Source organism: Oryctolagus cuniculus, chromosome 13 (assembly GCF_964237555.1).
Source record: "Oryctolagus cuniculus chromosome 13, mOryCun1.1, whole genome shotgun sequence".
NCBI classification, from domain to species: Eukaryota; Metazoa; Chordata; class Mammalia; order Lagomorpha; family Leporidae; genus Oryctolagus; species Oryctolagus cuniculus.
This window is the reverse complement of record NC_091444.1, coordinates 61,151,939-61,170,911: the sequence shown is the minus strand read 5'-3', so window position 1 is coordinate 61,170,911 and position 18,973 is coordinate 61,151,939. Positions and strand designations below refer to the sequence as shown.

At 39.9% G+C, this 18,973-nt stretch overlaps 1 protein-coding gene and 1 long non-coding RNA gene across 2 annotated transcripts in view; one reads left to right on the top strand and one right to left on the bottom strand.

Moving 5' to 3' along the window:
- Nucleotides 1–15,609, bottom strand: part of HEATR1 (HEAT repeat containing 1) — a 57,298-nt gene extending 41,689 nt beyond the window's left edge. The window contains exons 1-12 of the mRNA XM_002717318.5: nt 15,404–15,609; nt 15,016–15,187; nt 14,333–14,549; nt 10,932–11,073; nt 9,035–9,136; nt 8,507–8,647; nt 7,719–7,930; nt 7,426–7,559; nt 5,092–5,194; nt 3,445–3,555; nt 2,879–2,996; nt 1,776–1,883 (exon numbers count right to left, since the gene is read on the bottom strand). Coding sequence (XP_002717364.2) covers nt 1,776–1,883; nt 2,879–2,996; nt 3,445–3,555; nt 5,092–5,194; nt 7,426–7,559; nt 7,719–7,930; nt 8,507–8,647; nt 9,035–9,136; nt 10,932–11,073; nt 14,333–14,549; nt 15,016–15,157 — 1,530 coding nt within the window. The 5' untranslated portion in view covers nt 15,158–15,187; nt 15,404–15,609. The remainder of the gene's footprint in view (nt 1–1,775; nt 1,884–2,878; nt 2,997–3,444; nt 3,556–5,091; nt 5,195–7,425; nt 7,560–7,718; nt 7,931–8,506; nt 8,648–9,034; nt 9,137–10,931; nt 11,074–14,332; nt 14,550–15,015; nt 15,188–15,403) is intronic.
- Nucleotides 15,610–15,693: 84 nt separating this feature from the next.
- Nucleotides 15,694–18,973, top strand: part of LOC138844983 (uncharacterized) — a 41,625-nt gene continuing 38,345 nt past the window's right edge. The window contains exons 1-2 of the long non-coding RNA XR_011381536.1: nt 15,694–15,933; nt 17,974–18,035. This is a non-coding gene — a long non-coding RNA (uncharacterized lncRNA). The remainder of the gene's footprint in view (nt 15,934–17,973; nt 18,036–18,973) is intronic.

Here is an 18,973-nt window from a genome sequence, read left to right as displayed (position 1 = left end):
CCACATCAACCACTTTTAAAAAAACATCAAGATAGGCCGGCGCCGCGGCTCACTAGGCTAATCCTCCGCCTAGCGGCGCCGGCACACCGGGTTCTAGTCCCGGTTGGGGCGCCAGATTCTGTCCCGGTTGCCCCTCTTCCAGGCCAGCTCTCTGCTGTGGCCAGGGAGTGCAGTGGAGGATGGCCCAGGTGCTTGGGCCCTGCACCCCATGGGAGACCAGGAAAAGCACCTGGCTCCTGGCTCCTGCCATTGGATCAGCGCGGTGCGCCGGCCGCAGCGCGACAGCCGCGGCGGCCATTGGAGGGTGAACCAACGGCAAAAGGAAGACCTTTCTCTCTGTCTCTCTCTCTCACTGTCCACTCTGCCTGTCAAAAAAAAAAAAAAAAAAAAAAAAATCAAGATAGATCCTAATGTTGCCTTATATATCAATTTTTTAAAAGCAAGCTTAATTCCTTAAAATATAGAAGATATAAAACAAAAATAAAAACAGAAAAACAAATTATAAAAAATTTACTATTTACAAAGCATATATTTTAAAAATTTTATAAAAGCAATAAAATCAAAATTAAGACAAATTTAATGTGATGACTTTTGATTAGCTTAAACTGAGTTCTACTTACACCATGAATCTGGTTCTAAGTGCTATGACATAAGTTGTGGAGTTCAGCAAGCTTATACTAGGTGCAATGGTGCAACTCAACTCTGCTACCACTTTTCTCTAGGCCAGGAATTTTCCAAATAGGCAAATCATGATGCATGATTTTAGACACTGCATGTATGGACCACCCCTAATTATAACTACTATAGCAAAATTGTATGAATTAGCATTTCATATTCATGACTTAAAAGGCCAAATTAAAGAAATCATGAATTCACTTAAAGTAAAAGAAAAATTTGAAGAAAATAGTATCAGTGAAAACTGTGCAACAATGACTAAAGGATTTATTTAAGTGAAAGTCAGAGTGAGAGTGAGTGAGAGTGAGAGAGAGAGAGAGAGAGAGAGAGAGATCTTTCATCTGCTGGTTCATTCCCCAAATGGCTGCAAAGCTAGTGATGTGTTAGGTCGAAGCCTGGAGCCTAACTCCATCCAATCTCCCTCATGGGTGGCAGGGACCCAAGTACTTAGGCCATCCTTTGTGCCTTCCGAGGCACATTAGCAGAGGGTTGAATCAGAAGCAGAGCAGCCAGAACATGAACCAGTGCTTATATGAGATGCAGCATTGTAGGCTGCAGCTTACCTGCTACACCACAACCCTGGCCCCAAACACTGTTCTTTTTAAATAGAACTGCAGCTTCTGTTATCAGTGGCATTCTTCACAAATTAGGTCAGCTTCCATACTTCTTATTTTAAGCCATTAAAATTTTAAACACAAATGCAACTGAAGGCACAGAAACCACGGAACAGTGTTTAAAGGTTATCCTTCAGTCACAAAATATGCCTTACTATGAAGTGGAGACAAACAAAAGAAAATTTCAAAACTCAAAAATCCTCAGATAATTTGTGACCCATTGTGAATTGGTCTATACATTTCAGTTTGAAAATCAATGAACTAAAGCTAAGCTAATAATCCGCAACATGGAAACATGAAAACAGTTGTTAATAGGTTGTTATTAATATGATGGCTATTGACATATATAGTCCTAAATCTTGGCCCAAAGTACTCTCATCTGCCTTATTCAGTTTATCTAGAATTATACAACATCAATTCTATGAGTTGAACAGCTCATCATAAAGGAAAAATAAAGGTCACAAAATAAAGTTATTCGACACAAACCTTTGATGATTTCATGACATTTTTCAGATGATTAACAGCCAAAAGTCTTACAGGAGCAAGTGGGTGATTCAGACTGAGCATCAAAGAGGTGTCTGAATCTGCTAAAAACTATAAGGCCCAAAAGAATCATCAAATGATTTCAGTTAATCTGAGCAGTCTATGAACAGAAACAAAAACCAGAGAAAACCACCCCTAGCTACCCCACATACTAGTAATAACCAAAAACCAAATTAGCAGAAACCAAAAAGAAAAGCAAAAATCTTTTTGTCTCTAGAACATGAGTTACCAACAATTTTGAAAAAAATCTGTAATGTTAACACCACGATATTCTTTATTACTTGTTGTGTAGGTTCAACTCAGTCAAATAATTCTATGAAGTAATTTTCTATTCTTTACATCTTTTTCCCAAGTGAAAAGCACCTATATTAACAGGGTACTAAACATAGAATACAGCTTATTCAAACTATGACAGTGATGCTCTAACTTGTGACAACTTAGATTCCTTTTATCAATCACAAATAAACTATCAAAGATTTGAAAATGCAGTATATCATTAAAGATGAAGGTCTAATTATGAAGGGAAAAATTAAAACCACCACATTTTTCTTCATAGTATCTGTTTTCAAAACTATAAGAATTCTTATGTAAATACTTAATTTCTAGTATAGATTTAGGGTTTAATTAGCAGAAAAATTTTAACACGATCATAAAAATAGAACCCACCTTCCTTTTTCTAACCAATAATTTAAATGGCGTATTTGCCTAGTGGGTACTATACTGGATAGTACAGACCAAGAGAGAGCTAAGGAACATTGGAAATCTGAAAGAGGCTATCTTTGGTGACTAATAATGAACAGTATCTATAAGATTCCCAAACAATAATTTTCCTAACGTAATTACCACATTCATAGTAATGTGAAAATTACTGTATTCCTCAGTTATTTAGTTTCAGCCTCAGAATTTTACTTCAGATGACAAGGTCAATTGAATAAAGTCTCACCTCACTGTGAAATTTTCCAAAGATGGGAGGAAAACTTTTGTAATACTTCAACTAACCACAAAATGTAACCTAACTGTCACAATTCTTCTGGAGAGCAACATACCTGATACTTTCCTCCACTGGTAGACAGAGAAATAAATTGGTGAAAAAGCTCTTGTTTCTTTGGATTTGTTATTTCCTTTAGGTGTTCCTCTAATACAACATCTAATGTTCTGGGATATCTGGAAAGAATAAAATTATTAGCCACATACACTATACATGTATAAAAGAGTAAAAATTTAAAAACTACTGAAATTGAGACTTACATTTTAACAAATAGTATACATAAACCCAAATGATATTGATCAAGTTACTGTAACTATTCCAATAACAAAAATACTCTAAAAAATTATGTTCTCCACAATGGCCATGGCAACAGCTATTTCCTCTTACATTTCAAGTATATTTCATGACTATACTTGTCCCTTCCCAAAAAGGAAAAATAAGAATCATTACTGTATATATATTATTGTGTGTATATATATATCCGCATATACATATATATGTATATATATATATATATCCGCAAGTCAATCTAAAGTCAATTATATTGACTTGTGGATCATATCGGTATAGAATAGGAGGTAAATATTAAAGAAGAGCATACACACAAACACACACAAAACATACTTGCTTTCTAAAAGTCTGATGAGTGGAAGAAATTGCTCATTAAGCAGAGATACTTTATTAGGATCGATTTCTTCCTGTGAACTGTATGAAATATACTCTTCAAAAAGAAGGCTGCAAAAGAAAATATTAATATATATGAGAGTTATTATTTATAGTGTATCTTGTATTACTAGGTGCTTAAATTTTTTTTTTTTTTTTAAGTCAGAGCCACACAGAGAGAGGAGAGGCAGAGAGAGAGTCTTCCATCTGCTGGTCCACTCCCCAGTTGGCTGCGATGGCTGGAGCTGCGCTGATCTGAAACCAGGAGCTTCCTCCAGGTCACCCATTTGGGTATAGGGGCCCAAGGAGTTGGGCCATCTTCCACTGCTTTCCCAGGCCATAGCAGAGAGCTGAATTGATAGTGGAGCAGCTGGGTCTCAAACTGGCACCCATATAGGATGCCGGCACCTTGGGCCAGGGCTTTAACCCACTGCGCCACAGCCCTGGCCCCAGGTGATTAATCTTCTAATGTTAGATCCCTACATGTACAGATTACAATATTTATTTTGTAAATAAGGGAACTGGGGTTTAAGAAGTCTTCTGATTTGTCTGAAGTCAAAAGAGAACAAAACCAAAACTGAGTATTTAGTGAGTCTTTTTATGCCCAAAAAATAGAATAAGGTTTTAAACTTTAAATCTGAGACCAATGTTGTGGCATAGCAGGCTAAGCTGCCACCTGCAACACCGGCAACCTGTATGGACACCAGTTCCAGACCCAGCTGCTCCACTTCTGATCCAGCAACCTGCTAATGGCCTGGGAAAGCAGCGGAAAATGACCCAAGTGCTTGGGCCTCTTTACCTTTGTGGGAGACACAGAAGAAGTTCCTGGCTCTCGCATGTCACAGCCCTGGCTTCTATCCACTGACAGAATCAGTGCATAGAAGACTTCTCTCTGCCTCTCACTCTAACTCTGCCTTTCAAATAAATAAAAAATAAATCTTAAGAAAAAAAAATCTCTAAATCCCTGTATGATTCCTGAGCCTAAGGTAGGATTTCACATGTATATTCTTGATTGACAAATTAACCTTGTCAACAAGGAGCATAAATGAATGATGAATACTAGTAGAAGTACCTGGCAAATCTTAGACCAAGACAAAACCACATCCAGGAAGCTTTATTTCTAGAACTTCAAACTTACATCTGATTGCAAGACCTAAATTCTTTTCACTGTATCAAGCTGCCTTTTTAATTAAGAAAAAGAAGAATGAACAATCTCTACAAAAAAGGACAGAATAACCTACTCTATGCCTCTCCTCAATAATCAGTTTGTAATTGATATTTCTGAACATTTACTATCATGTATTATTTCAGGCATCATGGTCTACTTATTAATAGAAAACTTTAAATAGTCAAAAACTGCATTGAGTTAAAACCCAACATTAGCTTAGCCACTAACTTTCCATTTTACCTATTAGCACTAAAGAGAAGCAAGAAAAATTACTTTTGATTTTTAAGCTGCCATATTTATTGGATTAAGTACCTATAATTAATGAAAGGATATAGAAAAAGATAGTCATTAAAGAGGAATACTAGGAAACTGATAACCAGTTACCAAGTTTATTGAGCCACAAAATTATAAATAAAACTACATCAAAAACAATGGCTTACCTGGCCAACAAATGGTCTAAGTTGTTGTTCAGTGATATTTTTGTCAGTATAGCTTCTAAATGTCTCTTATAGATTTGACCATCTGTCTCTTCAGTTTCTTCCCCTTAATTTACAATAAATTAAAATTGAGTTGAAAAAATTTCTTTTTTGCATACTCACACTATTAAATTTACTTACAGTAGAAAAATCTTTCTAGAATAATTTTAGAACATTTACACTGATATCCAGGTTTTTCTCTATTTTCAAAAGTGTATTCCACCAATTTAGTTGCCTATATTTTCTTTTCTTTTCTTTTTTCTTTCTTTTTTTTTTTTTTTTTTTTTTTTTGACAGGCAGAGTGGTTAGTGAGAGAGAGAGACAGAGAGGAAGGTCTTCCTTTTACCGTTGGTTCACCCTGCAATGGCCACCACAGCTGGCGCGCTGCAGCCAGCACATCACGCTGATCCAAAGCCAGAGCCAGGTGCTTCTCCCAGTCTCCCATACGGGTACAGGGCCCAAGTACTTGGGCCATCCTCCACTGCACTCCTGGGCCACAGCAGAGAGCTGGCCTGGAAAAGGAGCAACCGGGACAGAATCTGGCGCCCCGACCGGGACTAGAACCCGGTGTGCTGGCGCCGCAAGGCGGAGGATTAGCCTAGTGAGCCGCGGCACCGGCTAGTTGCCTATATTTTCCAAAACTTTTCTGTAATACATTCACTTATCCTTTGCCTGAAATTTTCTGTGTTTTTAACAAGTATTATCATGTTTGTATTAGTAAAAAGCTCAGTCTTTCTCCAGGTCACATTACAGGTTGATAGAGAGGTTGGGCTGCAAACCTACATTCCAGTAAGCTATCTCTGAAAACAGGCTAAACTTCCATCTCATCACTGCCTTATGGAACCAAGAGTTGTTAACTTCCAGTCTAGATTTACTATAAATGTATGGCTCTGATATCAGATTTTATCTTCAAATACTGGGACCACATCACTGATCACAAAATTAGAATACATTTTCATTAATTTTAGTAATTTATATGAAATATATGCTTTGGTTATCCAATGTTAAATTATAATAAACTGGGACTGGTGCTGTGGTGCAGCAAGTTAAAGCCCTGGCCTGCAGTGCCAGCACCCCATATGGGCACCGGTTGGAGTCCCAGCTGCTCCACTTTTGATCCAGTTCCCTGCTAATGTGCCTAGGAAAGTAATGGAGGATGGCCCAAGTCCTTAAGCCCCTGCACCCACGTGGGAGACGTGGAAGAAGTTCCTGGCTCCTGGTTTCATATCAGCTCAGCTCCGGCTGCTACAGCCATTTGGGGGAGTGAACCAGTAGAAGACTTCCTTCTCTCTGTGTCGCTCCCTCTCTAATTCTTTCAAATAAATATTTTTAAAAAGTTATAATACATTGACATAATTCTAAAGATGTCTTTCTTGGTATTCTCCAAGTACACCAGGAACAAGAATTTATTCTCTTTCTGTAATTACTGAAGGGTGAAAACCAATAATGCAAACAACAGTTTTTTAATTAATTTTTGGTTTTACTTTGTAATTTGGATTTTTTTTTTATTTGACAGATAGAGTTAGACAGTGAGAAAGAGAGAGAGACAGAGAGAAAGGTCTTCCTTCTGTTGGTTTACCCCCTAAATGGCGTAATTTGGATTTTTATGTGTGAGATTTTCTTGGTCTTACTTTTTATCACTGTAAGAAAAAATTTTTGGCAGTTGGATATTTATTGTTAAGTGAATCTCTAAAGTTCATTAAATACCTAAGTGAGAAAGAAAAGGTTTACTCAGTGATATATTTAAAAACAACTAAAGGGGCCATCATTATGGTGTAACAAGATGCCAGCATCCCATATGGGTGTGAGAGTCCTGGTTGCTCCAGCTCCCCGGAAATGTGCCCAAGAAAGCAGTGGAAGATGGCCCAAGTGCTTGGGCCCCTACCACCCACACAGAAGACCTGGAAGAAGTTCCTGGCTTCAGCCTGACCCAGCCCCAGCTATAGCAGTCATTTGAGGGGTAAACCAGCAGATGGAAGATCTTTCTCTCTGTCTCTGCCTCTCTCTCTGTTAACTCTTTCAAGTAAATAAAATAAAGCCTTAAAAAAATTCAGTCTTATTTTATGTATAGACTGTTTAAAAACAGATTCAAAAAAAAAAATCTAATTCTGAGACATCACTTAATCAACAGAATCTTTCAACTGTTTCCCTACCTCAAATGCTTCTCACTAAAGATAGACAAGTTAAATAAACAATTTGACAGAAGAAATTTAAAATATTTGAAGCTGGATATGATGCCTATTTTAAGTATATTAAATCTTAGAAATTTTCTAAATATAAAAATGTAAAACCACATACCTGTAACATGATGAATGATGGAAACAACCAGATGCGGAAGCATGTAACGCAGAAGAGAACTGACATCGTAGGTTTCAGAAATCTCATGAAGTATTGTAATGAGATTGGGAACATTACACAAGTGAGGAAATGGCCTTTGAAGAAGCAAGTACAGATGGCATTGACTTTACTAGTTAGTCAACAAATGGCAATATAACTAAAAATAGTACCATCACTTATCCTACAAAAAAAACTACTCCAAATAATTTCATTCGCCTCTAACTAGCATCATTTCTCAATTCAATTGTACATACTTTTTCCCAAGGCTCTCTGGCTTCTGTCTTTGTAGGAGCACTATCAAGCAACCTAATCCATCCTTGATCAAAGAAGGAATCTTGGTCAATGTCTTGATGATCTGTGACGCCAATGAATTAACAAAGGTATCTTCCATTGTCACTTTCACACAAATCTGACATATTATCATGTATGTTGCAGCTCTGTAATCTGGCAAAGATGATTTCAATCCCTGAATATTTTTTAAAATACAAGGAAGAATGATAAAGTATATGTTTTTATTTTACTCTCCTTAAACATTACTTTAACCTGACAAATCAGAATGTTGGAAATTAAGATACTGATTCAGTGTTAACCCCTTTTCCTGAGTGTACCTAGAGATGAGACATGTCTTTTAAATGACAGAGAGAGGGATCTCAGAAAGCCTCCCAACTCAAATATCCAGTACACACGCCAGCAAGAACCAGTAAGCTCTTCTTGTATGTGCAATGGAAAATTCAATCAGATTACTACACTAACAGAAGTAAAAATGGCAAGAGATTTGTTATGCCTTTAAAGAGATTGTTTACTCTGTTCTCTTTCCAGTGAAGTAAAGTGACTGCTAAGAAAATAGATCTGGGAAATAGTGGCATTACCAAATAACCAATATTTATCCTTAGAATACTTATTAAGGTCTCACTCTGATTTAAAAAAAAAAAATCCATTTTTTTTATCCAGAGATTAAATTCCATTAGCCATCTGAAATAAACTGTCAGTTTAAAAGTATCTATATCTAAATGAAAATTTTTCACACATTAGCAGGGCCAACCTTTTGGATATAAGGAAAAAGTTTGGCGACTATGTTGTCTGATACATCCTCAGCAGTCACTAGAGCAGATACAATAGTAGAAGCATAAAAAGCCAGGAGCACCCTCAACTGAGCTGAGCTTCCCGGAAGTTCAGCAAAAACCTGGAACAAGGAACACAAACAAAACACATTTAAGAGTGAAAGATCCGTTGGAGGAAAGTACAAAAATATTTATAGCTCACCTGATCTATTTCAGGTTTTGACTATTTTTTACTCCATGCAACACTGAATAAGCAAACACTGTGACAAGAATGAACTACCTAACAATCTTCCTGATGTTTTCAGATGGTCTCTGTTTAAATAGTCAACGTAACTAGAATTTAGCAAAGAATAGACTCATTTATTTTTGTAGAAAAACACCTTTGGTAAGACTGATTCACAAATGCACATATCCCCACCCAAACAGTAGATCATTTAACAGAGAAACTTCATTCAGACAAGGCAATATTCTCATGGAATTATACATTTATGAAACAAAGGACTTCTCACCTTCACAGATTTTGTCACGAGACTACAAATAAAATCCATGAATCCAAGATCTTTATAGCAGTGGGTAATCAAAGTTCCTTTAGCTAAAGGCACTCCAGATTGCTGTTGACAGAAAGAACAAACTATTAAGGATAGTCACCAGCTGGTCATTATTTTAGAGCATCTATCCTAGTAGCGTCTTTATGCTGCTGCAGTTCATAAATATCATCTCTTCTTATAACTGGTGGTGGTACCGAGATTAACACATAAAATTATGCAGCCTTTACAAAGTCAAAACACAGGCCCGTGGCACGGCTCACTTGGCTAATCCTCCACCTGCGGCACCGGCACCCCGGGTTCCAGTCCCGGTTGGGGCGCCAGATTCTGTCCCGGTTGCTTCTCTTCCAGTCCAGCTCTCTGCTGTGGCCCGGGAGGGCAGCGGAGGATGGCCCAAGTGCTTGGGCCCTGCACCCATATGGGAGACCAGGAGGAAGCACCTGGCTCCTGGCTTTGGATCGGTGTAACGCACCAGCCACAGCGGCCATTTGGGGGGTGAACCAACGGAAAAGGAAGACCTTTCTCTCTCTCACTGTCTAACTCTGCCTGTCAAAAAAAAAAAAAAAAATCAAAAGACGGACTCAGCAATGAGAAGTACTCAGTGAAAAATACCATGTGTTCCATTTTGATTTGTATCTAAGTTTGGTAATCCTTCTGGGTGGATTTGGTTTTTCAGCCAACATGTTATGAGCCTTATTAATGTTTCACAATAATGCCAATAACAGAAACAGACTAGGAATGTGGTCAATTTATGCTGCTATTCTCAGCACGTAACACTGTACACAGTATGTATTAGGAACTTAAAAAAACTGAATAGATCAATGACAGAAAAATTTTAATAGGTAAGGGGCATTTGGATACCCAGAATACTGTAAGTGTCTGAAGAGCAGAAAGATGTACATGTAGTCCAGGTGAAAAATGATCTTCACACTATAAGCAGAGTGAGTGTTGGGAAGAGCAGTTGGGAAGAGAGTGTTAGTTGGCAGCTTTATGATCGGTTGGTTTTCTCGAATATTCTTTAGTTCAAGGGCTTTATATCCAGATTTTTCAATTCTCTTTCCAATTCAAAATACCCCATTCTTTTTCTCTTACTCATTCTGGTCATTGACTTCACTACCATCATCACTTATCAAGCTAACTCTTTGAACAGTCTCATGAGTTGCTAGTCTATTTTTGTCACCTTCTACCCTCCTCCCAGTTTATATTACCATGCTCAGCATGCAGGAATGTTCTAGTCTACAACATACATCTACCATACTGTCTGTTGCATAGTGCTAACAGGAAGTCACTTCATTTTACTTTAATAGTGCATTATCCAATTTTATCCAGTCCTTTCCTTTTAGGCAATCAGCCTTTTATTTCTTGTAAATTAATTCCTATCATCTTCTTTACATCTTTAATAATTTCTGGAAGACCTTCAAGTCATCCTTATCCTTTAAATTTCTTAAGAATTTTCTGCCTTTCATCACGACCATTTTTTTATCCAAAATTTAAAATGCCAAACAGCATGGCATCATGGGAAATCACAGGCTTTAGCATCAGACCAGGATTAAATTCCAACTCGGCCACTTATCGTTACATTAACTTCAGCAAGGAACTTCAGTTTCTAAGCCTGTGCTCATCTGTAAAAGTGACATTTTATGAGAATCCAAGATAATATACTATAAATCCCCTAGTCTGATACCAAGCACTAAATAAGAGTAAATATTATTCATATTAGTTTTGCTTGAAAGTTAAGAAATAAAAATGATGGAGATAATAGTTGGACTAGCCCCAGGAACACTATAACTTTATTTTTTCCAAATTATATCTCCTAATCGAGATTTGTAACGATCACAGAAATGTCATTCAATAATCATACCTTAACTGGCAGCAACCAGAACCATTTGTGTTTTGGATTATTAATTTTCAGAAGCTGTATAACCCGAACAAATATTCTTGTCTCATGATATGGCAAAACACAGGCAATGAGGCTATCTTGATTATAAAGATGGACATGGAACCTAGGAAAAAAGCAAACAATTCAAACTGACATGAAGCTTATGTAAGCATGTATTTCCTTTCATGTCCAAATTGTGTAACAATGAGCATAAACTACCTAAAATAATTATCAAAGAAGTAACCACGTAACTACTAGCAACATAATGAGTACTTAAATAAGCCTCCTATTTTGTATTTAAATTCCCCTCAATATTGTTCTGCCAAATTTTATATAGTATTTTGGAATATTCAATATAAAAATATCCCATTCACTGTCTCCATCTCTTTTCTTAACCATTCTATTTCACATTAATGTAAGTATGGGACCATTGCAGTCAAACCAACTGAAAAGCAATTGTTCAACAGGGCAGCAAAGCCTCTCTCCAGGTTTCAAATCACGTTCCACAACTTTCCTAATTACCATTCTTCTGAAATTCAAAAGACCAATTAAAAAGAAAATCTTATTAATATCTTTCAATAAAAAATTATCAAATTATAACTATATATAATTTGTCCATGAAAATCACAAAATCTTCTTTCATTTCCTCCACCCTAATGATGTGAATAAATTAACTCCATCAGACACAATAATCCTTCCCAGTCTTCAAGATTTTTCTCAAATGCCTCATTTTCCAAGATGCTTTTCTTCATTCTCCCAGGCAAGTAATCCCTCTTCCATATGAAGTCTCTGAATCCTTTATATGTACTTTTCTTAGTGTTCCATATCACTCTGCCTATTAGTCTCACACATGACTTTGGTACTAGCCAAGACATTACTTTTTTTTTAAGATTTACTTTGTGTATTTGAAAGGCAGAGTTATGGAGAGGGAGGGAGATAGAGAGAGAGACAGACATACAGAAACACACACACAACACAGAGGAGTAAGGTCTTCCACCCACTGGTTCACTCCCAAGATGGCCTCAACAGCCAGGGCTGGACCAGGCCAAAGTCAAGAGCCAGGAGCCAGGATCTTCTTTCTTCCAGGTCTCCCACACGGACGACAGGAGTCCAAGCATTTGGGCCATCCTCAACTGCTTTCTCGGGCTCATTAGCAGGGAGTTTGCATTGGAAGTGGAACAGCTGGGACTTGAACCAGTATCCAAATAGGATACTGGCACCGCAGGAGGTGGCTTAACCAGCTAGTCCACAGCATCTGCCCCAACATCACATTTTTTATAATGCTTTCAACAACTCCACAAAAAGCCACACCCCCAAATTTTGTATAAACCTTTATTACAGTATTTGTTTCAAAACAATAACCAAGGACAAACTACTTAGCTATATAGAGAATTTAAAGTTTGCTTAATAAACAAGTCACACAAACAAATATGTGAAAAATAAAATGCAATTACAGTAATGATCCAGAAATATCTGGGGGAAATTAAATGCTAAAAGATAGAGGGAAACTTTATAAGCCTTTGAAAACTCTCCTCTGATGAGTCTAATGTGATAATCAGAAGATGCAAGTAAAATGTTTTCTCAGTGACTCCCTTGTTTCCTGAAAGGAAGTCACTATATTCCCATGTTTCCAATGAATGAAATGGAACTCCTTCTATCTTTAAAGCATATATATTGGGAGAATAAACAAAAATACATAAGCTGTGACATGATGTCAACAAGTGAGAAAATAAGCTGAGTAAACTCACCGAGACTATTTCCAAAGCAGATCAAAGATTAGATCCTAGAAACAAACTTCAGTTGTATCCAAGCTCTGCCACTTACTAGCTGCATCTCAGGAAACCTAATCTCTCAAAACCAAATCACAGGGCTGGCATTGTGGCATAGCGGGTAAAGCTGCCACCTGCAGTGCCAACATCCCCTATGGATGCCAGTTTGAGTGCCAGCACAATTCCAATCCAGCTCCCTACTAATGTGGCTGGGAAAGCAGCAGAAGATGGCCCAAGTCTTTGGGTCCCTGTAGCCACATGGGAGACTATGAAGAAGCTCCTGGTTCCTGGCTTTGGATTGGCCCAGCTCCTGCCACTGAGGCCTTTTGGGGAGTGACTCAGTGGATAGAAGATCTCTCTCTCCCTCTCCCTCTATCTCTCTCACCTCTCTCCCTGCCTCAGCCTCTCTGTAACTCTGCCTTTCAAATAAAGAAATCTTAAAAAAAAAAAACAACAACAACACCAAATTGCTCAAATTGTTTTTGATTTCTCTATGCAAATGTGAGGATCAAGTGAAGTAATGCTTGGAAAGGGCTTGCCACAAGGCTTGGCATATAAATGTCCAATACACATCAGCTCTATCTGGCTTTCTTAAGTTACAGATTTCAGAGCACACAGCCATCCTCTTCCCAAACTATTGCTGTTACTCTGACAACTACGAAGTTTACTATCCTTTGCCCCAGGTGTACAAGGCTAACCTGTAGTGGCAAAGTGACATGGGCCCTCTAGAACTATGAGGTTACACTATTCACTCCAAGTTTTCAGCAGTTTTGCTTTCCACTGTTAAGAACAATATGTTTAACAGTAGAAAAGCATGCCTTTTCACACAATAGACATTGCATTCATCTCTTAATACATCTAACTTCTTAACTTTATATTTTATTTTAATTATTTGATAGGTAGAGTTACAGACAGTGAGAGGGAGAGACGGAGAAAAAGATCTTCCATCCGCTGGTTCACTCCCCAAACGGTGGTGATGGCTGGAGCTGCACTGATCCGAAGCCAAGAGCCAGGAGCTTCCTCCAGGTTTCCCACGCAGGTGCAGGGGTTCAGGAACTTGGGCCATCTTCTACTGCTTTTCCAGGCCACAGCAGAGAGCTAGATCAGAAGGGGAGCAGCCGGGACTAGAACCAGCGACCATATGGGATGCCAGCGCTGCAGGCAGAGGATTAACCTCCTGTGCCACAGCGCCGGCCCCATAATTCCTTAAGTTTAAATGTGTTCTCAATGATTTAACCTTTTAAAAAATGCAAAGTAGTTAGCCAGGGCTGGCACTGTGGCACAGCAGGTAAAGTCGCAGCCTGCAGCACTGGCATCCCATATGGGTGCTGGTTCAAGTGCCAGGCTGCTTCACTTCTGATCCAGCTCTCTGCTATGGCCAGGGAAAGCAAGAGAAGATGGCCCAAGTGCTTGGGCCCCTGCACCCACTTGGGAGACCCAGAAGAAGCTCCTGGCTTCAGATTGGCCCAGCTCTGGCCATTGTGGCCATCTGGGGAGTGACCCATTGGATGGAAGACCTCTCTCTCTCTCTGCCTCTGTCTCTCAAATAAGTAAATAAATCTTTAAAAAACAAAGTAGTTAGTCAACCATTATTTTTTAAATCTCATTAGTTACCTGTGAATCAACCACTCCAGACACTTCTGTGCTGGCTTAAGCAGGAAGTAAGGAGACAAATGAATAAGGAATGATGAAATGTTTTCGTCCAGCTGTCTGTTCACGGCTTTGGTCTGAACGCTGCGCTCCAAGGTTTTTGCTAGCTGGCTGAATAATGGTGCTTCAAACTGCTCAAAGGAAGGATCAATGCCAAGCAGCTCTTCTAGGCCAGTGCACCCTAGGGAAAGGGCAGTTGTTTAACAAGCAAATTCATTACACTAAGCCTCTGAACTTTCTAGCATGCATTATGTGCAATACGGTGCCAAACACAGACTTCTAGGTTTCAACATAAAGAACAGAAAGTTTTTCAGGGCAGGAGCCATTCCTTTCATTACCATTACTACCTGATATCCCCTACAACAGGAGGCCAGCCTCTTGAGGAGTCTGCGCAACTCCAGCCACTATCACGACCCCCTTTAAGCTGTTCTTCCGGTTTGCTATTAACTGACCTGCCTAGCCATATTTCTTTGAAATTAAGATACCACTTCCTACCTATCTCTAGCACTTGATTGGTATTTTCTTTTCCCTTACAACAAAAATGAATCTTAAAAAAAACCTGCTAAAAATAAGGGCAGGGTTGAAAGAGAAAACACGAAAACACAACATCCAGAGAACGGCGTTTCAGAGTTCTTCTAAAAGCTCACCAAGGGCAAAGGCGGTGTCTCTGTCGATGGTGGCCGCTTCCCTGGGGTCAAACAACAAGGAGGCAACTTCATCTCTAGATAAAAGACTGGGATCGCTTTGAGGAAGGGCGAGCCGTTGGAGCTGCTGGGCTAAGGACGTCATCTTTCAAGCCGGCAGATTTCTGAAAACAAACTAAGAAACACAACGACGGTAAGAGGCGGCCACCGGAGTATAAGGCGGCTGAACTGCAACCAATAAACGCTCCCTTTGCATTCGGCGGGGTGGCAGACACAAGCCGCGGGGCCCCGGGAAGCAAACCACCACCCCAACAGCCTGGACAACTATTAACCGTGCCCGCGGCAGCAACTCCGACTCCGCAGATACCCAGAAAACTGGCGGACGACCTACCTTCTCGCGGCTTAACGCACTGGCCAGGACTCACACTAAGTAGCTCTTCGCTCCTCCTTAGCCGGAGTTCGGGATTTGGGCAGCACTTGAACGTCAGCAACTCTTCACAGTACCTTCCACATGGTACACCAGCACCCAGCCCTTCCCCGGAAACCTAAGTACATGCCGCAGAGGAGCTTCCGGTCTCAGGCACTACGGCAAGAGAAGAGGTACAAACTTGCTGGAAACGCGACAAGCTAGCCCCGCCTCCCCGAGGTGAAGCCCGCCCCGAGACGGGTGGAGCTCTGGGCTGTCCCTCTGGTCTGGGCGTTCGCGCGCCAGCTCGCTTGTGAAAATCTCAGTTTACGGATGGTCGTTTTTTGAGTTTTAAGCCAGAGTCAACCGTCTAATATACAAGTCGCCAGCCTTTTCTGTCTATCAGCAGCGTTATGTGGTGGTTACAATTAGGGTTATTGAAGTCTGTTGTCTGGGCTTAAGGCCTGGCGCTGGCGCCTCAGCTGCGTGTACTACACTGACAGGAAGCTAAACAGGTATTTGGTTCACCATCTTCCATGCCAGTGCCACGCTAAATTTTACCTTCTAAGTTAACTAGGAAAACAAACCAGAAGTTCACACATATATACTTTAAAGCACTCATTTGGAAAATAGTTATATATACTGATCATGACTTACATATGTTTCCTCTATATTAAAAGAATTCTTTGGATTTGTTCCTAACTGTTTTGGATTATCACCGCTCCAGCTTTTGTGGTTATATGCCTGTCTCACAGATAATTCAAGTGAAGACCAGTGCAAACTTCCTTTCTCAATTGTCTTTGAATTTAAAATGCCAGTTTTAGATCATATGTAGCTTTGCAATTTTAATGTGCATTTTATATTCATTACATCCATCCTTTTATTTTTTTATTTTTTATTTTTTTGACAGGCAGAGTGGACAGTGTGAGAGAGAGACAGAGAGAAAGGTCTTCCTTTGCCATTGGTTCACCCTCCAATGGCCGCCACGGCTGGCGCGCTGCAGCCGGTGCACCACGCTGATCTGAAGGCAGGAGTCAGGTACTTATCCTGGTCTCCCATGGGGTGCAGGGCCCAAGTACTTGGGCCATCCTCCACTGCACTCCCGGGCCACAGCAGAGAGCTGGCCTGGAAGAGGGGCAACCGGGACAGAATCCGGCGCCCTGACCGGGACTAGAACTCGGTGTGCCGGCACCTCAAGGCGGAGGATTAGCCTAGTGAGCCGCGGTGCCGGCCCTTTTAGTTATAATTGATGCATTTTTAAAAAAAGATTTATTTATTTGAAAGACAGAATTACAGAGAGAGGTAGACCTAGAGAGAGAGCGAGGTCTTCCATCTGCTGGTTCACTCCCCAAATGACCCCAATGGCCAAGCTGAGCTGATCCGAAGCCAGGAGTCTGGAGTTCTTCTGGGTTTCCAAAGTGGATGCAGAGGCCCAAAGACTTGGGCCATCTCCTACTGCTTTCCCAGGCCATAGCAAAGAGCTGGATCGGAAGTGGAGTAGGCGAGACTGGAACCATTACCCCTATGAGATGCCAGCACTGTAGGCAGGAGCTTTAATCCACTGTGCCACAGTGCTGTCCCCATGCATTTTTTTTTTTTGATACAAGAAGAAAACATTGCCAGAGACAATATTTTAACAATATATTCTTTCATCTTATTGGGAGGGATGTTACCTATGGTAGAGTGATGAATTCTACTCATTTCAATTGTTGCTAATATTAAGGAACCTAAACCCTCCCGCTCCCATAAAAACAAGTCTGTAAGAATAATTTGAATACATGAGTTATTTTAGATTATTCTCTCTCCCCTGATGCACCCTGTGTAACCCAGAGAATAAACAGTTTGATTCATACATGTATTCTTTATGCCAGGCTGAGGATTTGTGCTGAACAGGAGACAGGTCTTATTGAACTCCCATTACAGCAGGAAGAGACAAGTAATATGCAAGCAGATAAAGCAGAAAACCATCAGATAATGTGATAAGAGCTGAGATTACAGTAATACAAATATATACGATTGGTGTGATTAGAGGGTGTCATTAGTTTGAGTCATGGGAGAAGGACTCTGAGGAGTGGGTATTTAAAGCTAGAACCTAAATAAGAATTATTGAAAAAAATGGAGGTCTGGGCCGGTGCCATGGCTCCCTTGGTTAATCCTCCACCTGCGGTGCCGGCATCCCATGTGGGCGCCTGGTTTTAGTCCATGTTGCTCCTCTTCCAGTCCAGCTTTCTGCTGTGGCCTGGGAAGGCAGTGGAGGATGGCCCAAGTACTTGGGCCCTGCACCCATATGGGAGACCAGGAGGAAGCACCTGGCTCCTGGATTCAGATTGGCGCAGCACTGGCCGTAGCGGCAATTTGGGGAGTAAACCAACGGAAGGAAGACCTTTCTCTCTGTCTCTCTCTCACTGTCTATAACTCTACCTGTCAAATAAATTAATTTAAAAAAAAAGAAAAAAATGTCATCCCAGGCCATCACATATGCCAATCTGGTATTTTCTTCATAGCATTTATCATGGCCTGAAGTGATCTGATTTGTTTATTGTTTCCTTCATTAGATTTATGTCTTCAGCAAGTAGGCATGAAATCCTCTTCTAAGATTTATGGAGCGTGGACAAGAGTAAGTCTAAATATTTAAACATTATAAGTCACCTTCATACACTGCTAACTAGGATGTGCTGTTAACTTCCAGCATTGACTAATAAAGATTTTTGACTAACGTAAAAATATTTCTATATGATTGAGCAAAATCTAAAAGATGATTCATTTTTTACTGATTGGCTAATGTTTTTGTCCTGTTAATTGGCTAAGGACTTTGGGTGAGTTAATACATTTCTTATATCTTGCCCATAAAATTTTGCCTACATTTCAGGAAAATCACCAATTATGCTGTTTAATCAACACATTTTCTTTTTTTAAGATTTATTTTCTTTATTTAAAAGACAGAGTTACAGAGAGGGGTAGAAAGAGAGAGGTAGGTCTTCCATCCACTGGTTCACTCCCCAGATGGCCGCAACGGCCGGAGCTGCGTTGATTCGAAGCCAGGAGCCAGAAGCTTCTTCTGGGTCTCCCACGTGGGTGCAGGGGCCCAAGGACTTGGGCCATCTTCTACTGCTTTCCCAGGCCATAGCAGAGAGCTGGATCGGAAGGGGAGCAGCCGGGACTAGAACCGGCACCCACATGGGATTCCGGTGCTTCAGGCCAGGGCTTCAACCTGCTGCGCCACAGTGCTGGCCCCCTAATCAACACACTTTCATACAAATACAAATTTAAAAATCATATGAAGTTTATTTTTTACTTGTTTGCAGAAGAGCTTTCTCTTAAGAAGTCAATATAAGTCAGAATTAATGACAAAATTTTAAATAAAATTATTTAAATCTAAAATTCTATTTATTGTTTTCACAAATATTACCTTATGAAATAGAAGGTATAGTACTCACAAGTTTTTTATTCAGTGTCCATTAGATGCTAGTGTGAAGAATTGGCATCATCTTCCTTTCACACTACAACTCTGTGCACCTCATATTGATGAGAGTCATATGAATTATTTAGTATCAT